The sequence below is a fragment of the Perissodus microlepis genome, chromosome 4 (assembly GCF_051167445.1).
Source record: "Perissodus microlepis isolate ML-2025 ecotype Zambia chromosome 4, ASM5116744v1, whole genome shotgun sequence".
NCBI classification, from domain to species: domain Eukaryota; kingdom Metazoa; phylum Chordata; class Actinopteri; order Cichliformes; family Cichlidae; genus Perissodus; species Perissodus microlepis.
In genome coordinates this window covers 30,819,316-30,845,359 of record NC_140464.1, presented here as the reverse complement: position 1 = coordinate 30,845,359, position 26,044 = coordinate 30,819,316, and the positions used below count along the sequence as shown (strand labels likewise).

The window sequence follows — 26,044 nt, the reverse complement described above, 5'->3', positions numbered from 1 at the left end:
GGTTCCAGCTCCCTGAGTTCTGCGACCCTGAAAAGGATGAGCGGAAGAGAATAGATGGATAAATAATAATTGATAGTTTATGGAGAAGAGGTTTAAATAAGTTTGCACTTTCTCCCACTCTGTTTCATATGTAAACTAAATAAGCAAATGTCAAGATACGCTTCGTATTCAACTTTTTTTTTATCGTATTTTTTTTGTTCTATTTTTCCTAAATGACTGTCTGCATATTGTTTTACATGTTCAAAATAAATGAAACAATTGTGGTTATTGTGGTGTAATGGTTTGACGGATATTTTCTCAGCACACCTTTGGCCCCTTAGCACCAACCGAGCATCATTTAAACACCACAGCCTACCTGAGAATTGTTCCTGATTGTGTCCATCCCTTTGCGACTACAGCGTACCATCTTCTGATGGCTGCTTCCTGAGTTCATTGTAGTCAAATCACCTCTGCAGTCACCAGATCTTGATTCAATAGAGCACCTCAGGGATGTGGGAGATTGGTGAGATTAAGATCACGGACAAATCTGCAGCAGCTTTGTGATGCCATCATGTCAACATAGACCAGCATCTCTGAGGAATGTTTCCAGCACCTCGTTTAATCTGTACAACGAACAATGCAGGGAGCTCTGAAGTCAAACCTGGGCCCAACCCAATACTAGTCAGGTGCATCAAACAAACTGACCAGTGAGTGTATATTACGAGTATATAAGCTGTATTCAGTGTATGTGCTTTCCCCCCCTCTTTCATTGTTTTACCCTCTTTTCACCAGAAGAGGGTACCACCCATTTAGATGTGATGAGACCACTGGGCTAAAAGGCAAATAGAAATAATGTAAATGTGACACAAAAAGAACTTTAATCCAACTACTGGCATAAAACCAGCTGCTCACTTCATTTATAAGTGACATAAGTGGCATTTTACAGGCAACATTTTGACACAGCAGAAAAACATAGTCCAACTAAATTTAGATTGCATTTAGATAACTGCAGTGAAGAACCACCTTGATCATAATTTGAGTGAACAGACCAGCCACGTTACTGCTTAGTTGTATTGTAGATACAGTAAATGTGTCCATTACTGTGCAAAAAGAAAAAAATAGAAGCTTTGTGACCTCAGTTAATAACAAGTTCTCCTGCATGTAAAATGCTCCCACATCAGCAGAAAGATGAGGCTGTGTTCACCTTCACAGCAGTGATTTGGTGTGATAGATGTGGGATGAGGTGCAGGGACGCCACAGAAGCAGAGTGGATCTTTCATTGGTACGCAGGGGGCTGATGGGCGCAGCTCTGCAGCCTGGAAACAGAAGGCGCAAGTGAATAGATGCCCACATGTAAGGACAGAGAGAGGGAGCTGCAAATAGAAAAGAGAGAGAAAGCCCAGGCCTGAATGCTGTAATGCAGCCATGAATAAGAGATGCTTTGAATGCAGCTTTGTTGATGCACACACACACATAAAACACACACACTCAGCTCAGCGTTCCATTAGAGGAAACCCAGGCCATTAGTAGCTTTATCTTCTTTGTGTACAGCACTGACAAGACTCCCCTCTCCATCACACCCCCTCTGAGCACTCTCAAAAAACATACAAGAAAATAGAATAGGCATACAAGCTGTGACACGCATACACATGCAGCCAGCCCTCCTGTCTCTCTCTCTGATGCAGATGTTGTGGATGGCTCTGTTTTAGCAGTGACTTGCAAAGCAGCCTCTCAAGTCCAACGGGGAAGGGCTTGTTTTCAAAAGGCCGCCTCTCCTTTCATGCTGATGCGATGCTTCAAACGGCTGACAGTACGCACAAAATATCTCTGCCAGTCTCTCTGAATGTGCAATTACAGAATGTTTTTGTGTCACACCGGTTCAGCGTTCATTCACAAAAACTCTTGTCTCCTTCTGTGCAGACAAACATGCCTGTGACAGCTGACAGCGTGCTTCCTCCCTCTCACACATGACACAGGCTTTGACATTTAAGTGTTTTACTGACTCGCAGTAGCCGCTTTACCTTTTTCTGCTGTATCCCTTCAGAAAAAATTGATCCTGAATTTAGGGATACGTGCACGCTTTTGTCTTTTCTAAGATGTTACAGTTTTGACCCTTAAAAACAGAGAGAAGCATGTTGGACTGTGAGAATCTTATTGCAAAAGCTATCGTGATGCTAACAGGGGTAACATGACCAGAATTAGCTGCACAGTTATTCACAGTAGAACTTGTCTTCAATAAATAGCCTTGGAACATATTTATATGTGAGTGGAGCTGTTTGCACTACATGAATCTTTAGTTCGTGGATTACAGAGGATTTCAGCATTTTTCAAGTCACTGTTGCTGTTGCTGTCCTTCTGGTTGCTCTAAGTGCTCTCATGGTGTCACTTTTGGCAGCGAGAAGTTGCTGATTTCAACAAACATCCTCGAATGACTTAAGATAGTCCTGAACTAGTTGGGCATTAACTAGTTAGACTAGGTCTGCTAGATATAAAGAAGCAGTTTGCAGTGATGTGAACCAAGAATATTTTTTAAGTGGCCCTTGTCCAATAAACTCTTCACCCTCAGTAAAGCCATACAGGAAGCAATATTTTTCAGTGATTGAAAACTGAAATATATAAAATTAAAGGTTTATTTACTTAAATAATGAATCATTAAGGGAAATGTGTTTTGGATAAACTGAATGTAAACCAATCAAGTCAATTTCATTTGACCAGATTCAATGAAATTAAAGATTTTACACTGTACTTAAGTAACAGAATTACATTGAAAATTGCATTGGGGTATCTTTTATTTATTTATTTGTTAGTTTGGATGAATCCATTGTTTTGGTCCAGCCTGATGTATCTCAGCAAATCTTAAAGGATGCCAATAAAACGTGGTACAAAGCTGGCTTTTTTTTTTCATCCACCACCATGAGGGTCTGCAACCGTCTTGCAGCCACAACAATGTCAACAATGTGTATTCCTTAACCAGCTGATGAGTGGTCTCCATAGGTTACTGGGACTTGCTATGAAATTAATAGCTAAAGCCTCTGCATGCAGAGAACGTCAGTGACCCCCTGATAAACTCAAGTTGCAAGAAAAAAATGCTCATTCCTTGATCAGATGGTGGTTGCTGGAGGTTGATAGTAGTTGCTTGGAAAATTGGTCACAATGAGGTGTATGATGCTACACTACCTCCTTGCAATTACTGTGGTTGCTAAGGAACACACCAGCGTGTCTGCAAACACTCACCGTCTCCTCACTGAGAGGTAAAGAAGCTATGCAAAGACTCACGTTTCGAAATGTATCAGTTGCAGTGATACAAGTTTCACTTCAGCTTAATGAGTAGTTGTTTTTGGACAAATCATAATAATTTACACTTTACACTGCTAGACTAACTCAAGTAACTAAAAAGTTTACAGGACAAAATATTTTGAGGTGCACTCCTAGTGAGAAACAATAAGAAATGACACACACACACACACACACACACACACACACACACACACACACACACACACACACACACACACACACACACACACACACTGACACCAAAGCCCAGACCTGGATGGTCTTTGAAATGCAGGTGCAGGTGTGCTTTTATTCACATACCTGGTTTGGTGAAGTCAAAGTCAGCCACTCAGGCCCACAGCGGTAAAAGAAAATAAAGGTCAACAGTGTCATTACATTTTTCAAAATAGATTATTTTAATACGATGCAGGTCTTGAAAAATGTATCACCGGCTTTGATTGGCAGACGATCAGGTGCGATAATCTGAGCAGAAAAAACGAACAAAAACAAAACATGATGTGATTGTTGTACAGTGGACCCAAACAGCATTTGAAGCTCTTAAACACAGCTGTGATGAGATTTTCACAGCCACACAGACAGCTCAGGCCTGCTTATCTGCTGCCAGTTTGACTGAAGACTTCTGTGCAACCAAACCACGAAGCAAGGCTGCATCACCAACGCAGTTACTGATGGTCGTGTCATTACTATTGCGGTGTTTGCATCAGTCAGGGTTTCCACTCCCCTCTTTGAACTAAAACGCACATTATTGTTAGGTTATTAAAGCAGTACATGCTGCACATGCTTCCATGAAGCAGACCAGAGTATTATCCTTCTCTCTGTGTGGACAGTCTGCCCGACTCTGCCCAGTCAGTCAAGAAAAAGAGAGCTGCTACTAAAAGGCCCTTTAGTCCGTCTGCTTTCAAACCTGATGTAAACTGCACCTGATCCAGACCCGATTATGACAGTAAATGGAGGGGCAACCTTGGCATGGAGTAGCAAACTGCACAAAGAAAGGCCCCAGCTGGTCCTATAACTAAAGTAAATAAAGGTGTGACAAAGTGACAGAGGCTGGAGGGACTACCTGTAGACTGTCTAGTAATCACGTAATTATTCAGTGTGATAAAATGCTCATTTTGGCCAATATCCCGTTGTTTTGTTTCTTTGGTGGCAGATCTGTATTACTATCATTTGTAGTCAGTGAGGAAGCTGAATTATGTAATTAGTCAGTATTTGCGAAATGTATGAATATATCAAACAGCATATTTTATACTAGTACACTTTATATCCTTTGCTACTGTATTGGTCTACCCACCCTTGCTGTAGACGATACCACCTACAGCAGTTATTGAACACAGCACAAAATCAACCAGTCCTGGTGTGGATTCCTTTTACTCACATACAGAAACAGAAAACACACAAAAACCAGCCAGGACACCCAAGCTGTCTAAAAATCTTCTACTTTATTCGATAAGATAAATGTTTTTGTAAAACATTCAATAAAAAAATGATCTACAATTTATTGCTCGTTGTCATCTTCACACTAGGAATTTTGATCTGATGCATAATATCTTTTTTCCAAACCACTCTCACGAGGAATATGTTGCTAGATATTTAGACAAGGTTTTATGTTGTCATTATAGTAGTTATAACATACATACATACCCACGTTCAGAGTATATTAAAAAAAAACAAGTAAAGTTACAGTAGCTAGACAGAAAAAAACAGACGAGGGACAGGCAGACTCAGGAGTCCTCTCATGTACTTGTTACTTTAGCCTGCAGTGGCCAGCATTTGTTGCTTTCCCAGAGTGAGTGTTAAACCTTTAGAGCAATTTCAGGGGGATCAGTAAATATTAGATTTAATATTAGACTCTTTTATGTACTCACAGAAAGTAAGACGATCGTGTTTAATAGCTCTTTATGGCTAACACATGTGTTCAAATGGAGTTTTTAATGTCAGAAAAATAAAATACTGCTCATCCATCCAATCACGGAGCAGCATTTGGGGGAAACACAAAAAGAAGAGATTCATGAGGATGACCTGAGGCTCCGCTGTCCCGAGTCCTTTAGAGAATCCCACATCCTTGCCGCGCCTCCCCTCATACACATTCTCACTAAGCAGTGTACGTGTGTATTTTGTTGATCTGCTCCTCCTCAGGCCTGCCTGCATGTGTGTGTCTGTGTGATGCAGCTGTGCGTGTGTGCTTTACAGTACACATGGGAGCCTAAAGTCCAAATTTCTTTTGTAAAACATGGACGCACAAACACACAGTTACAGTCGCATGCACGCGCAACCGCCGCCTGTTCTGCAGTCGGCGGCGATGTCTGGACATCATGCCAACATATTTACATTCTCGTTTTAAGGAAACTGTGTACAAGGCAGTAGTAGATGGTGATCCGGCAAGGTGAAGAAGTCGTTTTTGGTCGTTTTTGTGATATATTTTGTTTTAATCTTGGAGGGCGGGATTGAGGAAGAGGGAGCGGAGACGCAGGAAACAAGAAAAAAAAGAAACGTGAAGAAGAAGAAATCTTGTCAATAAATAAATAAATAAGTTAATAAGTTAAACTGGTCTGTCTGTACATGTGTCAAGAGAGACAATATGTGCATATATGTTTCTGTGTTGGTTGTCATGTCTGTATTTGTGTGTGCTTATATTGTGTAGCCTTTAGGGGCTGTAGCTACGGAGGAGAAGGAACTCAAACCCCTCCAGAGACCCAGAGTTCTGCTCTGACAGCACAAACAGAGCTGCTATGACACTCAACAACAACACTGTGTGCAGGACTAGATGGGATAACCATGCTTTATGAGCTATTTTAAAACTACATATGAAAACCTGCAGGAGTCACACTGAGAGGAGAGCTGTGAAAGCTTCTTGGGTCCATGCAAGTTGTTTATCGCACGTAAAGGCTGGAGTTTCGGTCACTGGCTGTAAATTTAGTCTGTGGGAGATATTTTGTGAACGTTTCATGTGTTATGTTACGTTATGCATTAAGGTGGTCCAGCAGAGTGTTGAGAAGGGAGCCCGTCCGCCGACTTTCGAAGCTTGCAAGTACACCAGTTTCACACTTCTCCCTGATTTTTTCTTTCTTTCCATTCTTCTGTTACTTTTGTCACTTTTCTAGCGTGAGAGCTTAACAAAGCTGAACACTGTGAGTGCCTTAGAGACAAGACTGTCAGGAAGTGTGCACCATTATACAGATTTCACCCTGCATTCGAGTGTGGCAGTTCTGAACCTCTACAGACATTCTGCACAGAGTCACAGAGACCATGCAAAGGCTTGTTTCCACATTTAAATCATTTAAATGAGTCTGTTTTGTGTGTAAAAGTCTCATCTGTAACTGTTTGTTAATTACACTTGTAGATATAGAATTAGCTTTTTAATGACTTGTGTGCCCCATGAGAACCTATAAAGACTTGCAGTTTATAGTGGGACAAGATATCGGTCATGGCCTGCTCCGCAATCGTGTAATGGACTACAACTGCCCCCAAGCTAAAGCTTTGAATATGGAGAAAAATACAAAGAAAGATACACTAAACCATACCAGCTGCCCACACAGGCAGCATAACAGAATGCTCTCTACCTGTGATATATACTTTGCAGCCCAAAGCACATTTTTACATCTTTTTTCCTGTTTTATTTAAACACGTAACTACTGTAAGCTCTGTAAGCTATTCCAACCGTGCAGACGAATGCAAACGTGCTGCTGAAGCTACTCCTCCTATAGTCATTCATGCATCGTTGATGGATTGGATAGCTATTAGACACTGAAAAAGCTAAATGAACATGCACTTCAGATGAAATGAAATGTGTCTGTGCAGACTACTTTGGAAAGTAGTGCGTGGACATGTTTCATCTGTATCTTTGTGTTAGCACATTGGTCAATTTTTCTAGAGGTCCTTGCGCTGCCATTTTCAGTTATCCGGTCTTTAAGTGATGAATCCTGCCCAAACTACCCTGCGTTTAATAAGGCTTTTGTGTTTTTAACATGTTTTGATGCTTTGTGTCTTGTTGTTTTTAATCTCAAAAAGCTCCTAAAAACAGGCAGCGATCACTGTCGGCCTCTCTCGGTTTTAATTACCGCTATTCACTTTAAAGCTCAGTTTTTAAAACCTTATGATGTAACTACAGCCCAGCCCGTGCAGCAGTAAATTAATGACTAACCTCATATTGCTGATGGATTATCTCAGTTGTTCTCCTGACTGAAGTTTGGTCCGTTTACAGCATCCTGCCATGCGATTGCATTTGTCTCTAACCATCGGGAACCCTCACCTTAACTTTTATCGAGCGAAAAAAAGTTAGCGGTCATCCTCCAGCTTCACTGCTTATATTATGCTAACGTAGCTGTGTCGCTAGCGATCACGTAGCACATACTTCAGTAACCCTACAAACGTCACTGCTGTTTAGTTTCCTGTCTTCATTTATGTCAGAAGTGATAGCAGAGCTGTACGTTTCAATTTGTTTCAGAAATCCCTCGCTCAGAACATGGTATATTATATTTAAATGGAAACTAGCGAGCTAACGCCCTGCTAACTTCTAACTCCATTAAATTTCATAAATTCTATTTTCATGGATGCCTGGTTGTTAAACTTAATTGTTACACCTGGTGGATCACCCACACTGATCATTTTATTACAGATGAAAGAATTTATACAGTTTTTAACTCTCAGTGATCGTTTGACTTAGAGACCTGCAGCGGAGTTTGGGCCCAGACACAGCTAATGACATCATACTTAAAGACGGGATACACAGGTACAGGAGCGTCACTGTCACCCTGCACTGCACTGGAGCAGAGCTGGAAGCGATTTACATGTAGCTTAGGAAAAGGAAGCCGCGCAACTATTGCTAATGGCGATGCTAATGGTCATGCTAATGGTGAATCTAGCTAAATGTGATGCTAATGGTGATCTGACTAATGGAGACGCGGTACATATTAATATATTAGCTTGTATTAGGTTGAAAGGGCGTCAAAAGATGGTTCTCAAAAGAAAAGGAGATGTGTTTACTTATAAATCACTATCTTATCAGTTCTTAGTTAATTTTTTTTCATCAAAGACTTCGGTTTAAAGGGGTCTGACTCGTTATATTGTAATGGTGGTCATTTCCAGTATGGAACAAAATTCCCCCAGCAGATCTACAGTCAGTCTGGCAGTGAGAACGTGACTCCATTACACATCTTTAACGCATTTAGGAAATTTAGGAAGAAAAAAAACTGCAAAGGGAATAAGCTTGTGACTGGCAGCTGCATAAATAAAAGTTGTCGTATATTCATATAAAGACACGTAGTACGAGTATCGATCACTTCTGTCATATCATAAAAACGATGCATTGCCGTGGCAGGATTAAACTTGCAGTGTTAAGTGTGTGAATGCGCGTCTCTGTCAGTGTGTATTTCTGTGCCCTTGGGGTGTGTTTTTGGGGAAAGGGTTAGGTTTGCCAGCTGTTGTACATTCACGGTGAGAGGTTAGGTGGCGCTGTCCTGCCGGTGCATTCACAGGATCAGCTTCAGGGGTCATCTGTAGGGCGTGTGTGTTGAAATTCAAGGGTCATTAAATGGTTAAATCTAAAGAAGGATGCATTTTCCTTTCTCCACCCAGGGGTTGTTCTTCATCAGCTCCGGGTTCAGGAAGGGATCCTCTGGGACACCATCCTCTATCCATTTTACCAAACTGTGTGGAGAGAAAAATAGAAAGAGCGGCATTTTTTAAATTCCTGTGGTATAGTCTTACCACAATCTGTCCTCTATCCGCTTTCCCATATAAGGCAAAAGGACAAGGACAAACTGAGCGACCATAAGTAACTAGTTATATTCAATTTTGCAACTTTTGTTTGTGTACTTTAGTTCTAGCTTACAACTCTGTTTCTTATTAAGAGCGGACGTTTATGATTTTGAATTTGAAGCCAGCAGAAAATAAAAAATAAAATAAAAAAGCATTTTTTCTACTGCCTTGCATGACCTCTTCTTTAGTGTCTGCAGTAGTTTGAAACACAAAATGTTGTCCCATTCATGCTTAGCTGAACAGTTTGGACCATGCTTTTGCAATAAGTGCAGAGGGAGGTCTTGCATTGTCTTAGTGAAATAGGCCTGACACTGTGTGGATGGCAGCATGTGTTGCTCCTAAAGTTTAAATCCCATAATGTCACAGATGTCGGCATCAAATTCAAAATGAACACGTTAAACAAAAGCAGGTTCTCAGTTTCAGCATTCGCTTTTTGAATGTACATTTTATAACATATATATATAATTGTTTATTCTTTTGCTTCCTGTGAACAACAACATTACGGCAATTACACACACAGAGCACTGAGAAAAAGTGACAATAAATTCTAGCAGTGTGCATTTTGGGCTACAAGCGGTCTGATTGGTCAGATCTGTTGATCTGGATTTGAAAAATCATTTTTGATTTTACATGTCTGGTGTGAAAAGGCCCAGTGCTGATGAAATGCTTCCTTGGGTGTTTAATCTGATGGGACTGCAGAGAGAGGGCGAGACAGATAAACTTAACAGCGGCCGCTGCTTTGGTTCATTCTCAGATTAATGCTGTGACAACAAGCTTCAAGATACTGCTGATCAGCGAAGTCATATGACTACTTTATTATCGTGGTGAAATGACTAATATTGTATTTCCCAAATGTTCCTTGCATTTTGATGGCAGTTTTTATATTTCTACTTATCAAACAATCCTAGCTCTACATATGATACTCCAAAAATGAAGGAACGATCAACACAATATAATACAAAATCAGTTCGATTTAACCTTCTCTGGTACAACTGAAAACGACAACGGGTGCACTGGAGAGGCAACAACAGCAAGATGACCCTCAAAAAGGGAATGATTTCGCAGGTCCTGACTGAATTTGCTCCAGTTTTCCTTTTTGCATTTTCCAGAGAAAACTGGAGCGTGCTCACACTTAACACGTGTGACAGACGTAGAAGAGTCTGGAGACACCACCTGAGAACCTCTAGGATACTGTGTAGTGGTGCTGCCAAACAGTACCAAAGCCGATCTATAGCAGCTCACAGACTCCCTAAGACGCCATCATGCTCATCTGGAGCATGCCCAGATGTTATTGACAGTGCATACAGGGGAGCATACACAGTGCTGAGCCACATTATGGAAGCAAGTACATGGCTTGACTTCTGACTGAGCTCCATTTGCTGATGAAGGAACTTGACCTTGGTCTCAAAACTATACACAAACTAGTACTAATTTAAAATAATGCACTGAATTAATGAGTAAGACGGCACAACCAGACATAGTAACAGCTAGTATGGCTCTATTTTCTCTCTCCAGCCTCTTCCTGTAAATGCAGTTACCAGTGTGTTCGGCGTATTTAGCTAAAACAAATATCTTCCCTTTTCAATCTGAGAGGCTCAGAGCGATTTATCTTTTTTTGTGCACAGTTGATTTCAGGGTTGTGAACTCTGCGCAGCACAGCAGTGGAGTAACTACTCACTCAGTCACTGTTTTGGAGGACTTCTCTCTTTTGAAGGCCAGCTGGTACTTGAGGCTCTCCACCTCCTTCTTCATCTGGGGCAGGTCCATCTCATCCATGGCTGCAGCTTGTTGTAGGGCTTTTCTGCCTGTACAAAGTGGGAGGAGGCCACAGTTATATTTATATAGAGCGCTGTCAAATAGCAGGCAGACACGCTCAATACATCTGTGCCCGCAGCAAGAACACCACAAAGTGCATCTGATTTATGACTGCTGCTTAGTGATTCCACCTACAGGAGGGAGAATAGAGGCTGTTATGTTCATAGAGTACAACCGAGCTGCCAAAAAATTGACAGACTCTCTTAACTCTACAGGATACATTCGTTTGATTTCTTTTGTGTTTTTTGGGCTCCATGTTTCCACTTCCATGGCTTTAATGAATACTTTGATAATTTCATACTAAGGTCACAAAATGTTTTGCGTCTGTACTCAAAAGGAGGAAAAGGACAGCATGTATTTGTGCTCAATCTAATCTTTCTCCTGTGCTATTGTGTGTACATGTTCAGTGCTGTCCCAACACACCCACAGACACACCAACAGACACATGATATTGCACCATATTTACCACAATCAAATGTGTGAAATTGGGTTAGCAAGTGAGCAGAGTCTATACTACAAACAGCTAACATAACTATTTGAAATTGGGTAAGTTGTACAAGTTGTTAGCTCTAACATTTGAAGAAATGATGGAAAAGCTAACAATAATGTACAAATTGTACAAAAAGTAACTTAAAAATGGTGGGTAAGCTGATAAAATAGTAACTAAATGTAATTGATATATAGCTTTAATAGGTAATACCAATGAATAAACATTTCCAGTTAAACCTAAAGAATAATTGGTTACATTTGAAAATCCAGAAACCTAAAAATGTTAAAGTTAGCTAAAAGTTAGCTAAAAGTTAAAGCTAAAGTTAGTTCTGTGGTTTCAACGCAAACTTGAAACAGCAGCCTAAAAAATAACAGCTCAATTTTATATTACGGGTCCATATAAGCAAACATTTACAGAAAATGTTTGTCTTCAGCAGTATTTATATAGGTGGTGTTGATGAACCACCAAACAAGGATGTTGAGGTAACATGCTTGGAAAACAATATTTCCTATTTATTAATTGATTGATTATTTCTCTGTTTTCCCCCAGCAGCCACCCCCAAGGATTTGGTGAGTATTGAAAGAAATCTGTAAGCACCTAATACCAAAGCTTATCATCCATATCCACAGCCATAGTCATGTATGAGACATCTAAAGTACTGAAAGGCATAACTGAATTTTACGGCTCTTGATAGCTGTTGTCATCATGTTTGGGAACTGTCCTACTCTTTTCATCCGCACAGGTTTCAAGCATCAGCGCAGCTATCAGTCAGATCGATCTTCTTCCCAAAGATCTTGAAATAAGTTCCTAAAACTATAAGCAATTAGAAAATCTGATCCATCCATCTGACATAATGGGATCAGCACTTCTTTTACACAACCTGTAGAGACTAATGCATCAGTAATATGCACTGCAGGTCATATCCATTTCATCCATGGAAGTAAGAAATGCAATTAGCTAAAGCCAGAATCACTCCTATGGAGACAAAAAACAGCTGCGTATTTTATCGTGAGATAAGAGATAACTGCAATTACAGGTCATGCCTTTTTGCCCCCTGCTGGCCATTGGAAAGAATGCAAATTTAAGCCACTTCTTACTGGCTTTACTTTTCAAACTCGGAAGCTAATCTTTTATGTACAATAATCTTACAGATTACTTTTTCTGCAATAATCTTGTAATAGAATGAGTTATTTTTATTGGTAATGTTGCTCCATTATTGTAGGGTCTTTACCTTATAATATAAAACACTTTGAGGTCATTGTTGTGATTTGTTCCTATATAAATAAAACTGAACTGAATTGAATCATTAATCCTGCCGATCTGTTCCCATTAAAGAGTACATTCAGGTCCTGACATAACCCACTGAGGCACTCCTTACAAACAATGTATACATATATCTGTACCTGTACAGATCATCTGATTTACAATTAATAAACAATGCGACATTAATATCAGTTACAGGATCTCTCAGCGGCCAACTCTGCACAAAAGTGGAGTATTTTTTCTCTTCCGCAGCATCTTTTTTGGTCCGTTCCTCCCTCCTGCTCTCTCTTGCTCCCCTCCCACGCTTTGTGTCCACTCCACTCTCTCAGTAATACGCAGCCCCTCTCGTACGTGTGCTTGTGCTTATGTACCCCCGTGTGTGCTTTTATGAGTCATGTGAGGATTCGGGTGAGATGAGTGCTTGTCTAGTCTGCACTCAGAATTGATCTTGTTGAGATCCTTCAGGATAGAAACAGCTATGGTATTTTTAAAGGGGCACTGAATAATGGTTGATACTCCTTTATGACAGTTTAGTGAGTGAGGGGTTATATTCAGGCAGGAAACAGCGCCCCGAATCTGACAACTACTTCATGGTCTGGATCCAAAAGAAACATCCAGTCAGTTGTCCAGCAAAGCCTGTCGTTTGTTACATGCTATATGCACAACTATCTTTTGAGAGACAGTTATGAACTTAAAATATAAAGACGTCATTGGTTTCTCCTCTTGTGTATAGCTTATTGCTATTGCTCTCCTCTAGCAGAGGTCTGCTGCAGTCCATACTCACCAAACTGCAGCGAAACTTGAGGAAGACCAACAAGTCAGCATCTTTCATACTAACTACAGGGAACCACATCTCCTGGCGACCAACACAATCACAAGGAAGTTTTTGGTGCAGCACGATTTTGTGACCAATTTCACCCGGCAACAGCTGGCAGCCTCCAGCATCCACTCACCAGCTGGCCAGGGAATGTACATTTTTCCCAGCAACCTTAAGTATCATCCCGTTCCATATGATCCTCTGACTTTGTATGAAAAGAACACAGCACTTCTGTGTTTGCTTCATTTTTCACACCTGAGAGCTGCGTTCTTCTTTTATACCACCGATGGCTGCTGCTAGGCTAGCTTGAAATGTATCGCTCTGACACGTATTTCCCTAAATGCCAAATTATTCCTAACAGTAGTTAACCCTGGAGTGAGATATGCACCATCTTGACATTTTGGCGCATTACAGTAAACGTACTAGTACAAGAGGCGATTGATACTATCAGGACAGTAATATTGAGCAACACAAAGCCGTAACTGGTTTTTAATGATTTTTTCCCCTCTGAAAATTGATATTTAGGACTCTGGAACAGAATGAATCAATCATCACTCTGAACATGTGAAAGCCTCAGACGTCAATGTAAAACACCGGCTGACATGTTTATTTGTTTTTATCTTTAGCACGTCATTGCTATTTGAGAGGAATGACGGGTAAAAAGGTTGTGGTTTTAAAAAAGAGGCTAGATTGAGAGAGACGAGGAGAGATGCACAATCGGTGAGGTGCACACGCGTGTCCTTTTGTGAGTATGAGGAAAACACCAGGTGCAATATTACACGACATTGTGTGTGTGTCTTACCAATATTAGACACACAGGACTAGAGCGATGGCTAGTTCCCGGCTGAGATCAGGTTTCAGCAGCATCCTCTAGAGACAACACTGGGATTGGATGCTTTCCTCCATCTAACTCTATCACTCACCATCTCCTTCATCCCTGTTTTCACTCTCTACCTGTTCTTCTTTTTCACATTTATTTGTCTGCTCCATCCTTCTGTCTCCACTCCTCTCAGCCTCCTTCTCTTATTTCTTCTCTGGCAGCGTCTCTGTTTGACTCCTTTCTTTTTTATTTATTTGTTTTATTTTTGCACCACTTATTGATCGCCTCCTTGGGTTTTTCTTTCACTTATTCTCTTCCCCGATCTATGTTACGCCCGTCCTGGGAGAGCAGGTGTAGATTCCTTTTACTGCACAAGTCTTAAAATCAAAATGGAATATTTGCCTTTGTTTGAACAAAATAACAGCGAGTGATGATGCCCGGTGGAAATGTTAACCCGTGATGTCGCTCATCACAAAGTGTTTGAGTCTTAGCTTGGAATTAAATATAACATTTAGGTGGCTACAGTAGCAACGTCACTGTACAAGCTGTATCAAATATGTCACTGGAAACGTCAAACATCAACAAACGGAACAATATTCCCGACACGAAGAGAGTGAGCGGAGTTTGGAAAGCGTGGAGAACACAGACATCTGTCACTACAAGTCATTTCCTCCATCCTCCCACCACCACCACTGCTGCTGATGTGGATTTACTGCCTGCAGGTAATGCTGAGAAAGAGAGGGGGGGGGGCTGCTGTTTCAAACTGTTACGTTTACAAGAATCTGCCAAATTTCGAGATGCATGGCACAGTCAGCGTGCAGTTTCACTAACGAGACAGATTTCAAGCCATTAAACGAGTCCAGCAATTTCATCAGGATACTGTAAAAGGCACCTAAAGCACCACAAGTTTAAAGGTCAAGTTCAGTGACTGCAGTTAGCAGAGGTGAGAGCTCGCAGACAGCTACAGCTCCCTGTGTTGGCGCATCTGTCAAAGCAACCATGCCCTCAACTGTAAACGCCATAGCTGTCATAAAGGGAGAAACTATCCATAGATCCCAAAACACGTTTTTAAAGCTGTAAACATGCTTTTTAGTGCTTTATTGTCATTTTTACATGGAGTCTGTGGGGACTGACTCGTCATCAGAGTCAGCCTCAAGTGGCCGTTAGAGGAACTGCAGCGTTTGGCACTTCCACGTTGGCTTGATCTTTCAGCTCTGCAGTCTGCTAGAGACGACTCAGTCATAATTATTTATGTTTATGTTTTATCATGCCGCTACTTTTGTTGCTGTAATTATATTACTGAAGCTGATCGCAAAGGAAAACAATGGAAAAGCTCATCAGTGAATATTTTAATGTTACATTTGGTATTGTCATTTTGTAGTTTAAAAAAAAAAAGCGTATGATTTTTAAAAAAAACATTTGTTTTCTTCAGAGTATTTTGGTTGCTACAAATAAGTAGATTAAAAATGCGATTGTGTATAAGGGCTAATTTACCATACTACCAGAAGTAATCAGAAAAATTCGTCTATCACAAACAGTCATTGAATGAACCCAAAAATTAAACGTCGTCTTCATGCCAGCTGTTTCTTTCTTTCTATCATACACCTTTGTCTCTCTCCATCTCCAATTACTTTGAATGGGACTGGATGAATAGCCAACTGTGTAAATATGTCTGTGTTTATCTGGTAAAGCTCTGCTTTAGACAGCCTTTAAACGCCACACAGAGTAAATAATGGAAAGACTCCACCATTATACTGCCATGTGGTTTACTGATATCTTACTCTGTGGGCTTTGAATCAGAAAAGATCAAGAACTCTGCTGCGTTCTCGCTCCCGTCCTTTCGCTGCTCTCTGATATCTGTTTCTGACTGTCTCAGACAGTTAATCTGTCGCTTCTCGCAGCAGTCGTCTCCGTTTTTGTTCTCCGGCCAATTATGGCTGTTGTGGAAAAAAACTATCAATTATATCCCATTTACTCTAAACCAGCAGTCACGTGTAATGGTGCTTGTGATGTATATTAAAACATCAATAAATCAGAGTCAAATTTATCGCGATCCCTTGCTAATGTTACTCTAAACTAATCTCATAAGCCCTCCATTGTTTACTATCACTGGGAAGACCCCGGCTTCCTCATAGCTTCTATCACCACACTTAAGAGGATGAGCATGTCGGAAGTCTTTCCCCCTCCATCACAGCACCATCGACTAGCTTCACGTTCACACAGGATATCATAAGGGTGTGTACTGGATGTACAGCGCTCTTTTTGTCACAGAACCAAACAGGCACTCCACAGCCAAAGCTCACAGCACTGTTGATATTGTCAGTTAGTTGACAAAGTCTGATGTGTGTGTTTTTGTTTTTTCTTAGCTCATCCTGTAGTTCTGCCGGGTTCATCGAGCCGTGACAGCCTGCATGAACCGGGCAACATGCAGTAAAGCATGAAGCGGTCAGGATGAGAGTCAGAACAGTTCACCTTCACGTTTGGAGTAAGTTACTGTACCAACCAAGGGCAGTAGAGTGTCATGGGGACACTCACAGTTTTCTCAGATATTACAAGCTACCTGAAAATGATGGAAACGACCTTGTTGTAATCAAGTTCAGTGGGAATGTGAGAAAATTCCCTCTGGAGTTGAGCATGTTAAAATACTTGCTCAGCACTTAACTTGGCTATACATCTTAGCATTGTTACAGTCGAGAGAGCGTGCTGCTTTTTATGAATGTGGAATGATCCTGAGTGTAGGTGGATCATTTGCACAAGCATCGTGTAAGAAAACTGCACATTTCCCAGGAGGGGAATGTAGGCAATGTAGTTGTTGGAAACACAGCTTTGTTACCTCGAAATGAAGTCAGATAAGTAAAATAAACTACCAGGACCATAAGGCGCATTAAGCGAATCAAAACAGTCAGATTAGTCAAATTTTACTCAACTCATTCTTCTTGCTTCCTCCACTTCTGTACCATTGATTCATTAATGCTGTATTCTATCACAGCTGCTCTATTCCCATGTTGTTGCAGTATATTAATGACTAACCTGGTATTGTGGATGGATTATCTCAGTTGTTCTCCTGACTGAAGTTTGGTCCGTTTACAGCATCCTGCCATGCGATTGCATTTGTCTCTAACCATCAGGAACCCTCACCTTAACTTTTATCAAGTAGAAAAAAAGTTAGCGTTCATCCTCCAGCTTCACTGTGTTTATGTTATGCTAACATAGCTGTGTCGCTAGCGATCACGTAGCATATCGTTATATACCAGCTAGCCCAACTTCAGTAACCCTACAAACATCACTGCTGTTTAGTTTTCTGTCTTCATTTATGTTGGAAGTGACAGCAGAGCTGTACGTTTGAATTTTTCAGAAATCTCTCAGTCAGAACATGCTACATCATGTTTAGGTGGAAACTAGCGAGCTAACTTCCTGCTAACTTCTAACTCTGTTAAACTGAATAAATTCTGTTTTCATGGATGCCTGGATGTTAAACTTAATTGTTACACCTGGTAAAGCAGCAACGCTGATCATTTTATTAAAGATGGAAGAATTTGGACAGTTTTTAACTCTCAGTGATGCCGCAGTTTTGGACCCAGATTACTCCACGAGGCTCCAGACTACGGTAGCTGTAATGCTCAGACAATCCATCAAGCGGTGCGGCTTCGTAGCTTACCAAAGTCGCACTAAAATATTTTTGACAGATTTTTGAGCCAGTAAGCACAACCAGAATTCATACATAAGGCGCCCCGGATTATAAGGCGCACTGTCAATTTTTCAGAAAATCAAAGGATTTCAAGTGCGCCTTATAGTGCGGAAAATACGGTAGTTGATGCGGTGGTCATTTTGTAGCTCAGACGGTGTAAACTTTCTTTGTCGGTTTTAATAGATTTTGTTCATTTTACATCTCTTTAAAAGAATTCTGCCTCTTGGTGCTCGAAATATGAAAAATACTTTTCCAAAACATGGCGTTCACGTTCACTGTTACCCTCAAAAGGATGTTTGACCTGGATGCAGCTCTGAAATATGACTTAGAAAAGAGAAACTAGGGTTACCCCTAACAGGTTTCCCGGGGGGAAAGAGTTGACCGGCTTTTAGAGATGATGGCTTTGCTCTTACCACACAGGTAGTTCAGAGCAGTAATATATGGTGTTTGGTCAAGGTGTGGCTGTCTTTGCAGAGCTCACTGCAGTGTATACAGAGCTGTAAGTTTAAACTGGGACACTTTGCCGTGAATGGAGGTCATCTTTTTCTTAAGAGTCTGCTCAAGTTTTATAAAAGATGAAGAACAAGTTAATTACATGTTCTTTATAAAAAAAAAAAAATCAACTATTTTTATGAACTGAATCTGTTTTCAGTATTTTGATAACTCACAGTGCCTCAAAAATGTAACATTTAGTCAGACTCTGGGTCGGCATCAAAAAGGCTGTCACATATCTGTGTATGCCTGAAGCTTTTAAAAAGATGTATTTGGGTTTGTGTGTGTGAAGGTTAAAGTGGGGTGGTTGTTTTAAGAGAGGGTATATAGGTCACGTAGCGATTTGGGTCAAAAGCATCCAGAGATTAACCTTTACCCCCCGTCTCCTCCGCTATCTCGTCCCTCACATATACTATAGATATGTGTGTGTGTGTGAGGGAGAGAGTGGAGCAGGTTCTATTGTGAGGTGAGCTGCTGTTGGATGCTTAACTCGTGGTCCTTCTGACTGCTATGATTATAGCTCAAGGTTAAATTAGAAAGCCAAGGATAAAAGTGTGAAAGTGTAAGAGTTGGTGGAAGGTAAGGCCAAAGCAAAAATAAATAAATTATGACAGATAAGGATAAGTAAGAGGCAGAGAGGCTGATGATGGAAACAGAATGAGAGCCTCCTCTTGCCTCTATAGCTACTGCATTGTAAATAGAAGCTAAAAATAGAAAGGAACAGGCAGAGCTCTTCTGACCAGCTGAGAGTGGCGAGTAAGAAAGAAAGAAGAGGCTCCTTGTAGTTAAACTGAGGATGAGATGCTGCTGAGGATAATAAATGCCAGCTTCTGACAGATGATGTTTGAGCTTTTACAACCAGCTAATCTCTTCAGCAGCACTTCAGTGAGCTCTGAAGTGGCTGGGATCAGTCCAGATGTTATCACACTAGTGGGGCCCTGTCTGCATGAGGGAAACATCCAATCAATGGAATCTGATCAATGCAGGCATGAACTAGATTGGATGGAATTAATGTTTGCGTGCATGTTTTTGTTTGGGTGTATGCGTGTTCCCCACAGGGCCACGCATACACTAGGGGTGGCGGTGCCTGCCCCAGAACACAGGACAACGGCAAAGAGATGCAAAGCTCACACCTATACACCAAAGACGACAGGAGTGAGAGCACCAACAGCTATAAGTAGAGATAAAACGTGTAGAAAGAGATAAAAAGCAATCGCAAAGAGATGCACAGAGATCGAAAACAACACACATGTAAAATCTATAGTAAATTTGTTTTTAGACGATCTCTTTGTGACAGAAATTGAAAACTGCAAAAATCCGCTGCAAAGAAATGAACCACAGAGAGACACAAACAGCTGTGAGTAGAGAAAACCATGGCAAAGAGAGGTAAATGAGATGCAAACGTACCACAGAGACACACATTACATACCACAATGAAGAGGCTTGGTATTAATGAACTACAAAGCACGCAGCCATAAAACGGTAAAATAAAAAAAAGAAATAAAAAGGAGAGATGATCTTCTCAGTCTGGGGGTTGTGTAGCTTATATATCTTGATCCAGGGCTCCACGTTCTCATAACCAGACGGTTTTAGGTCATTTTAAGTTTACTATCCTTTTATTATCAAAGAAAAAGTGTAAAAATTAAAATCTTCACAACTCTTCACTCCCTCCCTAAAAACGTCGTCCCGAGCACCATCTATCCCCAGAACAGGGTCAAAAGAGGCCAGGGAGAGAAAAGGGAGGAGGAGGAGGAAGAGAAAGTGCAGAGGACAAATATAAGTTTTATGTAACATTCGTGGGTTCTGTATAGCCTGCGTGGTTGCAGTTTGTGAAGTACGCACGGAAAAAACCCAGCATATGACACAGATACATAAGGAGTGTACTTATCGTCTTGCCTAGATTAAAATAAAATCTACAGTTTCATTTAGGGGTCAGTTTGACCTCCATGCTTTATGCGAATAGGCGAGCCTGTAATATTAATAAAGGCCCCGCTATGTTGGCAGAGCAGCCACAGAAGATAGTGTACGGTGGCATAATGTGGCTCTCCTACCTCACTGATGCGCTGGCGGAGGCTGTTGCTCTTTCCAAGTCTGACCGGTGCAGTTAAACTGGAGGAGAGGGCAGAGAAGACAGCTGGCCTGACTCACGGAGACTGATTTCCCCCCTCTGCTAGAAAACAAATAGCGCACTTAATGTCCGTAGACTTAGTTTATCTCGGAGCGGCGGTGTGCACTCTCGGTATCCGCTGGAAAAGATCAGGGATAAAATCCGCAGTCTCCAGAGTAAAAGACGCGATGACGACCAGTCTGAAGCTGTCTGGAGTGCTGGAGGAGTCTCGCTGTTCGCCGGTAGTCCGGTTTGTTGCTGCAGCTGCTGAACCTGCACGAGAATGAGGCGGGGAAATGACAAGTTAACGATCTGGTCCCGTGCGCGCTCCGTCGTCCGCTGCCCGCTTCTCTGCCGGGATCCTCCTATATGAGCGTCAGTGCGCGCGCGCGTGAGTGTGGGAGCGAGAGGAAGAGTGTGTTCCCCCAGGATGCGTATGGAGAGTTGCTAAGGCGAGGAAGGGGTGGGGGTGTATAAGCGCAGGTACAGCACAAGTAAGGGAAGACTTCTGTGTGTGTGCGTGTCCATGCGCGCGCGTCCGTGCGTGCGTGCGGGTGTGTGTGAGGACTCTTTTTGCCCCCATTGCCAGATCCTGGATTTCTGCCCTAATATGGCCACTTATAGCTTCAGAGCAGGAGAAAGATTTAGGTTTCCAGGCAAGAAAAAAGAAACATGTTTGCGAATGCTTTATGCCACTTTTAAACCCTCTAAGACTACAGAAGAATCTGTTTGATCACACGGTTTGTATCAGCAACTAAAGGAGAGATTCGTTATTTTACTGCCAACCAGTCTGTATAACTCTTGAGTTACACCTTTGATTTAACCTTTAATGGCTCTCATCAGCACGTGACAGAAGACACACTGAGTTTTGATTTATTGCTAAAGATGGATGTGGCTTACTGGTCCTTCTATCGGCCAGAACTCTGGTTGAAGAAAGAAGTTTTGTACAGCGATGCAGTATGGTCGTGCAAGGGTTGACTACTAGCTGAATTTAGAGTTCAAATGGAAGTACTGACAATAGTTACAGTGGCTTGCAAAAATATTCGGCCCCCTTGAACTTTCCCACATTTTGTCACATTACAGCCACAAACATGAATCAGTTTTATTGGAATTCCACGTGAAAGACCAACACAAAGTGGTGCACACGTGAGAAGAGGAACGAAAATCATACATGATTCCAAACATTTGTTACAAATAAATAACTGCAAAGTGGGGTGTGCGTAATTATTCAGCCCCCTTTGGTCTGAGTGCAGCTAGTTGCCCATAGACGTTGCCTGATGAGTGCTAATGACTAAATAGAGTGCAGCTGTGTGTAATCTAATGTCAGTACAAATACAGCTGTGACGGCCTCAGAGGTTGTCTAAGAGAATATTGGGAGCAACAACACCATGAAGTCCAAAGCACACACCAGACAGGTCAGGGATAAAGTTATTGAGAAATGTAAAGCAGGCTTAGGCTACAAAAAGATTTCCCAAGCCTTGAACATCCCACGGAGCTCTGTTCAAGCCACCATTCAGAAATGGAAGGAGTACGGCACAACTGTAAACCTACCAAGACAAGGCCGTCCACCTAAACTCACAGGCCGAACAAGGAGAGCGCTGATCAGAAATGCAGCCAAGAGGCCCATGGTGACTCTGGACGAGCTGCAGAGATCTACAGCTCAGGTGGGGGAATCTGTCCATAGGACAACTATTAGTCGTGCACTGCACAAAGTTGGCCTTTATGGAAGAGTGGCAAGAAGAAAGCCTTTGTTAACAGAAAACCATAAGAAGTCCCGTTTGCAGTTTGCCACAAGCCATGTGGGGGACACAGCAAACATGGAAGAAGCTGCTCTGGTCAGATGAGACCAAAATGGAACTTTTGGGCCAAAACTAACACTGCACATCACTCTGAACACACCATCCCCACTGTCAAATATGGTGGTGGCAGCATCATGCTCTGGGGGGGCTTCTCTTCAGCAGGGACAGGGAAGCTGGTCAGAGTTGATGGGAAGATGGATGGAGCCAAATACAGAGCAATCTTGGAAGAAAACCTCTCGGAGTCTGCAAAAGACTTGAGACTGGGGCGGAGGTTCACCTTCCAGCAGGACAACGACCCTAAACATAAAGCCAGGGCAACGATGGGATGGTTTAAAACAAAACATATCCATGTGTTAGAACGGCCCAGTCAAAGTCCAGATCTAAAAGTCCAGTTGTGTACTGTATTTATTCTTATTGTATCCTAATTTTTGCCTCATAACTTTTGCACTGTCCACTTCCTGCTGTGACAAAACAAATTTCCCACGTGTGGGACTAATAAAGGTTATCTTATCTTATCTTATCTTATCTTATCTTATCTTATCTTATCTTATCTTATCTTATCTTATCTTATCTTATCTTATCTTATCTTATCTTATCTTATCTTATCTTATCTTATCTTATCTTATCTTATCTTATCTTATCTTATCTTATCTTATCTTATCTTATCTTATCTTATCTTATCTTATCTTATCTTAAATCCAATCCAGAATCTGTGGCAAGATCTGAAAACTGCTGTTCCCGAACGCTGTCCAGCTAATCTGACTGAGCTGGAGCTGGATTTCAGTCTGTAGATGTGCAAAGCTGGTAGAGACAGACCCTAAAAGACTGGCAGCTGTAACTGCAGCAAAAGGTGGTTCTACAAAGTATTGACTCAGGGGGCTGAATAATTACGCACACCCCACTTTGCAGTTATTTATTTGTAAGAAATGTTTGGAATCATGTATGATTTTCGTTCCACTTCTCACGTGTGCACCACTTTGTGTTGGTCTTTCACCTGGAATTCCAATAAAATTGATTCATGTTTGTGGCTGTAATGTGACAAAATGTGGGAAAGTTCAAGGGGGCCGAATACTTTTGCAAGCCACTGTAAAATGCTGCGCAGAGATCTTTCTCTGTTTTGGTCTGCTGACCACTGTTCCTGATAGGCTTTTCTAAAATCGCCTACAGCGATAGTGTTTCTTCTTTGCTGGTTTTCTGTGGTTGGCTAGCTTGTATGCTCTCCACACATGTCATGTCACGGTGCCCGGGTTTTAAGTTTTTGCAAGTTGATGTTTCTTTTCAGTTGTGAGAATGTTTTGTTCCTTGCATCTTTAGCATATCTGATTGGGTATGATCATTTGTATATATTCAAGTCTTCATTTCTTGTTATTTTCCGTTACTGTTGAGTATATATTGTACTCCTTTCAGTTTACCCTGGTGTTCCCTGTGTATTCTCAAGTGCACATCAATGATGTTCTCTTGTTGAGTCCTTTACGTTTTATTTTAGTAGTCTAATGTCTCGTGTACGTAATATTTGGCTTCGCTTCCTGTCTAGTTTTCTTGATTAGTTGCAGCTGTGCTTCCTGGTGTTTCCTATCTCTGTAATTACCTTGTGTGTGTTTATAGCCCTTGTCTTCTTGTATGGTGCATTCCAGATGAGGTCGGAAGTTAGAATTTCAGTTTTTCATTTTCAACACCCACTCAACTCAAACGCCAGAGCAGTTCTACCAACCCCCAGTGAACAACAAAAGATGGCAGGCGTGAACATAAATGGTAGTAAACTGTAAATTTGGGACTCGCTAAATGAGCCATACGGCTCCACAGCACTGACCAGGTTCTATCCCCCCTCCCAGTATTATGCTGACTTGCTAGCAATGCATGACTGGCTCTACCCTGCTAAGTATTTTTGTTTTTTAGATTTTACAGCTGGAACACACTAACTCAGGTGATTTCACTTCTGAATTCCAACATCTGAAACCAAGGTAACTGGATCACAGCATATTGGGAGTGACGTCAACTGTCGTGTCATAATGACTACCCCAGTTCTGTATTTGTATCTTCCTGTGACTTTGGGTTCTCAGACAATGTCTTGTTTTTGATTTCCGTCAGACTTGACCCAGTAGGGGAGTCTGGGTGTCTTGATATTTGTGGAAACAAGCTAAAACACTGAATTATCATGTCGATTATAGTTTGTATTTTTCTCTTTCTGAATCAGTTGAGTTTGCAAACATGTAGCTTTTCCCCTTTATTTGGTTTCTTTTCACAGAGACAAAAATCCAAGTGAACTTCAAGCGAAGCGGAGTGCTGGTGAACATGGAGAACAGCAGTCGCTAGCTCACTTTAGCTCTTTTGATTACGGTGTTGACATCTGCAGAAACAAACTGCCCCAAGGAGGAAAACGAACCAGAGTTTGAATTAAACAGACTGAACACTGAAGAGATGACATTTTTAGTCAGTTAAAGGTGCTGCGCTGTTTAAGATATGAAGGCAGTAAACTGTGTATCAAAATCCTGCTCCAAAGCAATGATTGCTGCAAAAGTTCCACTTGCAGAAACTTGAGCTTCAAACCAACAAAACACTAAAGCAGTAGATTTTAAAAAATATATATATAATCATCATTTAGGCCTTTAAATGGAAAAATAATGCACTGACGTAATCCCTCCACATGTTTTCAGTGAAATAGTCTGTCCTGAGAATTTTAAAGTAAGACTTCAGTGACCAGTATACCTTCTTGAGATTTTTACATTAGAGAGAACCAGCCTGTGTGAGACCTGACATTCACTTGTGGCTATCAGCACAGTAAACCTGACATTTCTCCCCGGCTGTACTTTGTTCCTGCTACGCCCACATCAAACGCCAGCAAATTGCTTTTTGCCATGTTGTGCCTGAACTAGCCATCTAAAATTCCAGTTTGCTCTGAATCAGCAGATGTGAGTAAACTGGCACCATCTGTCAGCGGATGTCTTGTAACATGAGTCAGGACGCAGGACTCTGTTTTAAAGACTCTGACCAGAACAGTTTACACTGCTGATGATTGTTATCTGGACAAATCGAATAATAAAATGCAATCTGCAGATTACTGCACCCAAAACACAGCGAAATGCGTGATTTTTGGGTGCAAATTCAGTAAGCACGTCCCAATGCACAGTCTGGATATGTAAATTGTTACATGTGGTCTGCTAATACTAATCTTAAGCAAGCCAAGCTCCAGCTGACGGTCTACATGCAAAAGCAGGACTGGGAAATCTTTCTCTGAAATGACTCTCTCTGCGAAATCATGTTCTCCCCCCGCTTTAACCGACATACTTTGCAGTCTCCATTAAGACATGCGACTCAGGGAGCGGCAATTTCAGGATGCTGGCTAGATGGAATTAGTCCACCTCACCTCTCAGGGTCACAGTCTGCCACGCTTTGAAGTGCTTATAAAAAAAATCTATTTCCATTGGACAAGAGATGATTTCCTGTACCTGCCACTACTGTGCTGCTGGAGCCAGAGTGCACACTGGGTGCAGAGGTGGTCGACCACTTTCACAGGAGGTGTGAAATGACTGGGAAATTGGCTCGCTGTCCTAGAAAGTCCTTAAAGAGTTTTTTCCCCCTCTCTTGACACTATTGATTCCCAGAAGCAGAAGACAGGAGGTCAGCGAAAGAGCTGGGCAGCTCAGATATATCTCGCACTCATAATATGTGAGCAGAGAGGATTATACAGGGTGGGCCATTTATATGGATACGTTGAAACCA

The 26,044-nt window shown here is 41.5% G+C and overlaps 1 protein-coding gene and 1 long non-coding RNA gene across 2 annotated transcripts; one reads left to right on the top strand and one right to left on the bottom strand.

The window, feature by feature from the left end:
• Positions 1 to 4,696: 4,696 nt before the first annotated feature.
• Positions 4,697 to 20,981, bottom strand: LOC146389266 (guanine nucleotide-binding protein G(I)/G(S)/G(O) subunit gamma-13-like). The gene is made up of 3 exons (XM_084927029.1): positions 20,470 to 20,981; positions 10,712 to 10,838; positions 4,697 to 8,922 (listed from the first exon to the last, which is right to left on the bottom strand). The coding sequence occupies exons 2-3, from the start codon at positions 10,807 to 10,809 to the stop codon at positions 8,817 to 8,819; spliced, it is 204 nt and encodes a 67-aa protein (XP_084783155.1). The 5' UTR covers positions 10,810 to 10,838; positions 20,470 to 20,981; the 3' UTR covers positions 4,697 to 8,816.
• A 2,848-nt stretch (positions 20,982 to 23,829) lies between these two features.
• LOC146389265 (uncharacterized) lies at positions 23,830 to 25,431 on the top strand. Its single transcript, XR_014799992.1, has 3 exons — positions 23,830 to 24,137; positions 24,221 to 24,285; positions 24,570 to 25,431. It is a non-coding gene; the product is annotated as an uncharacterized LOC146389265 (long non-coding RNA).
• Positions 25,432 to 26,044: the final 613 nt, after the last annotated feature.

Coding starts and splice junctions, on each gene's coding strand:
- LOC146389266 (XM_084927029.1), bottom strand. CDS start 10,809: ATGGATGAGATGGACCTGCCCCAGATGAAGAAGGAGGTGGAGAGCCTC. Junction 8,923..10,711: donor TCCTCCAAAACAGTGACTGA/GTGAGTAGTTAC, acceptor CTCTCCACACAG/TTTGGTAAAATGGATAGAGG.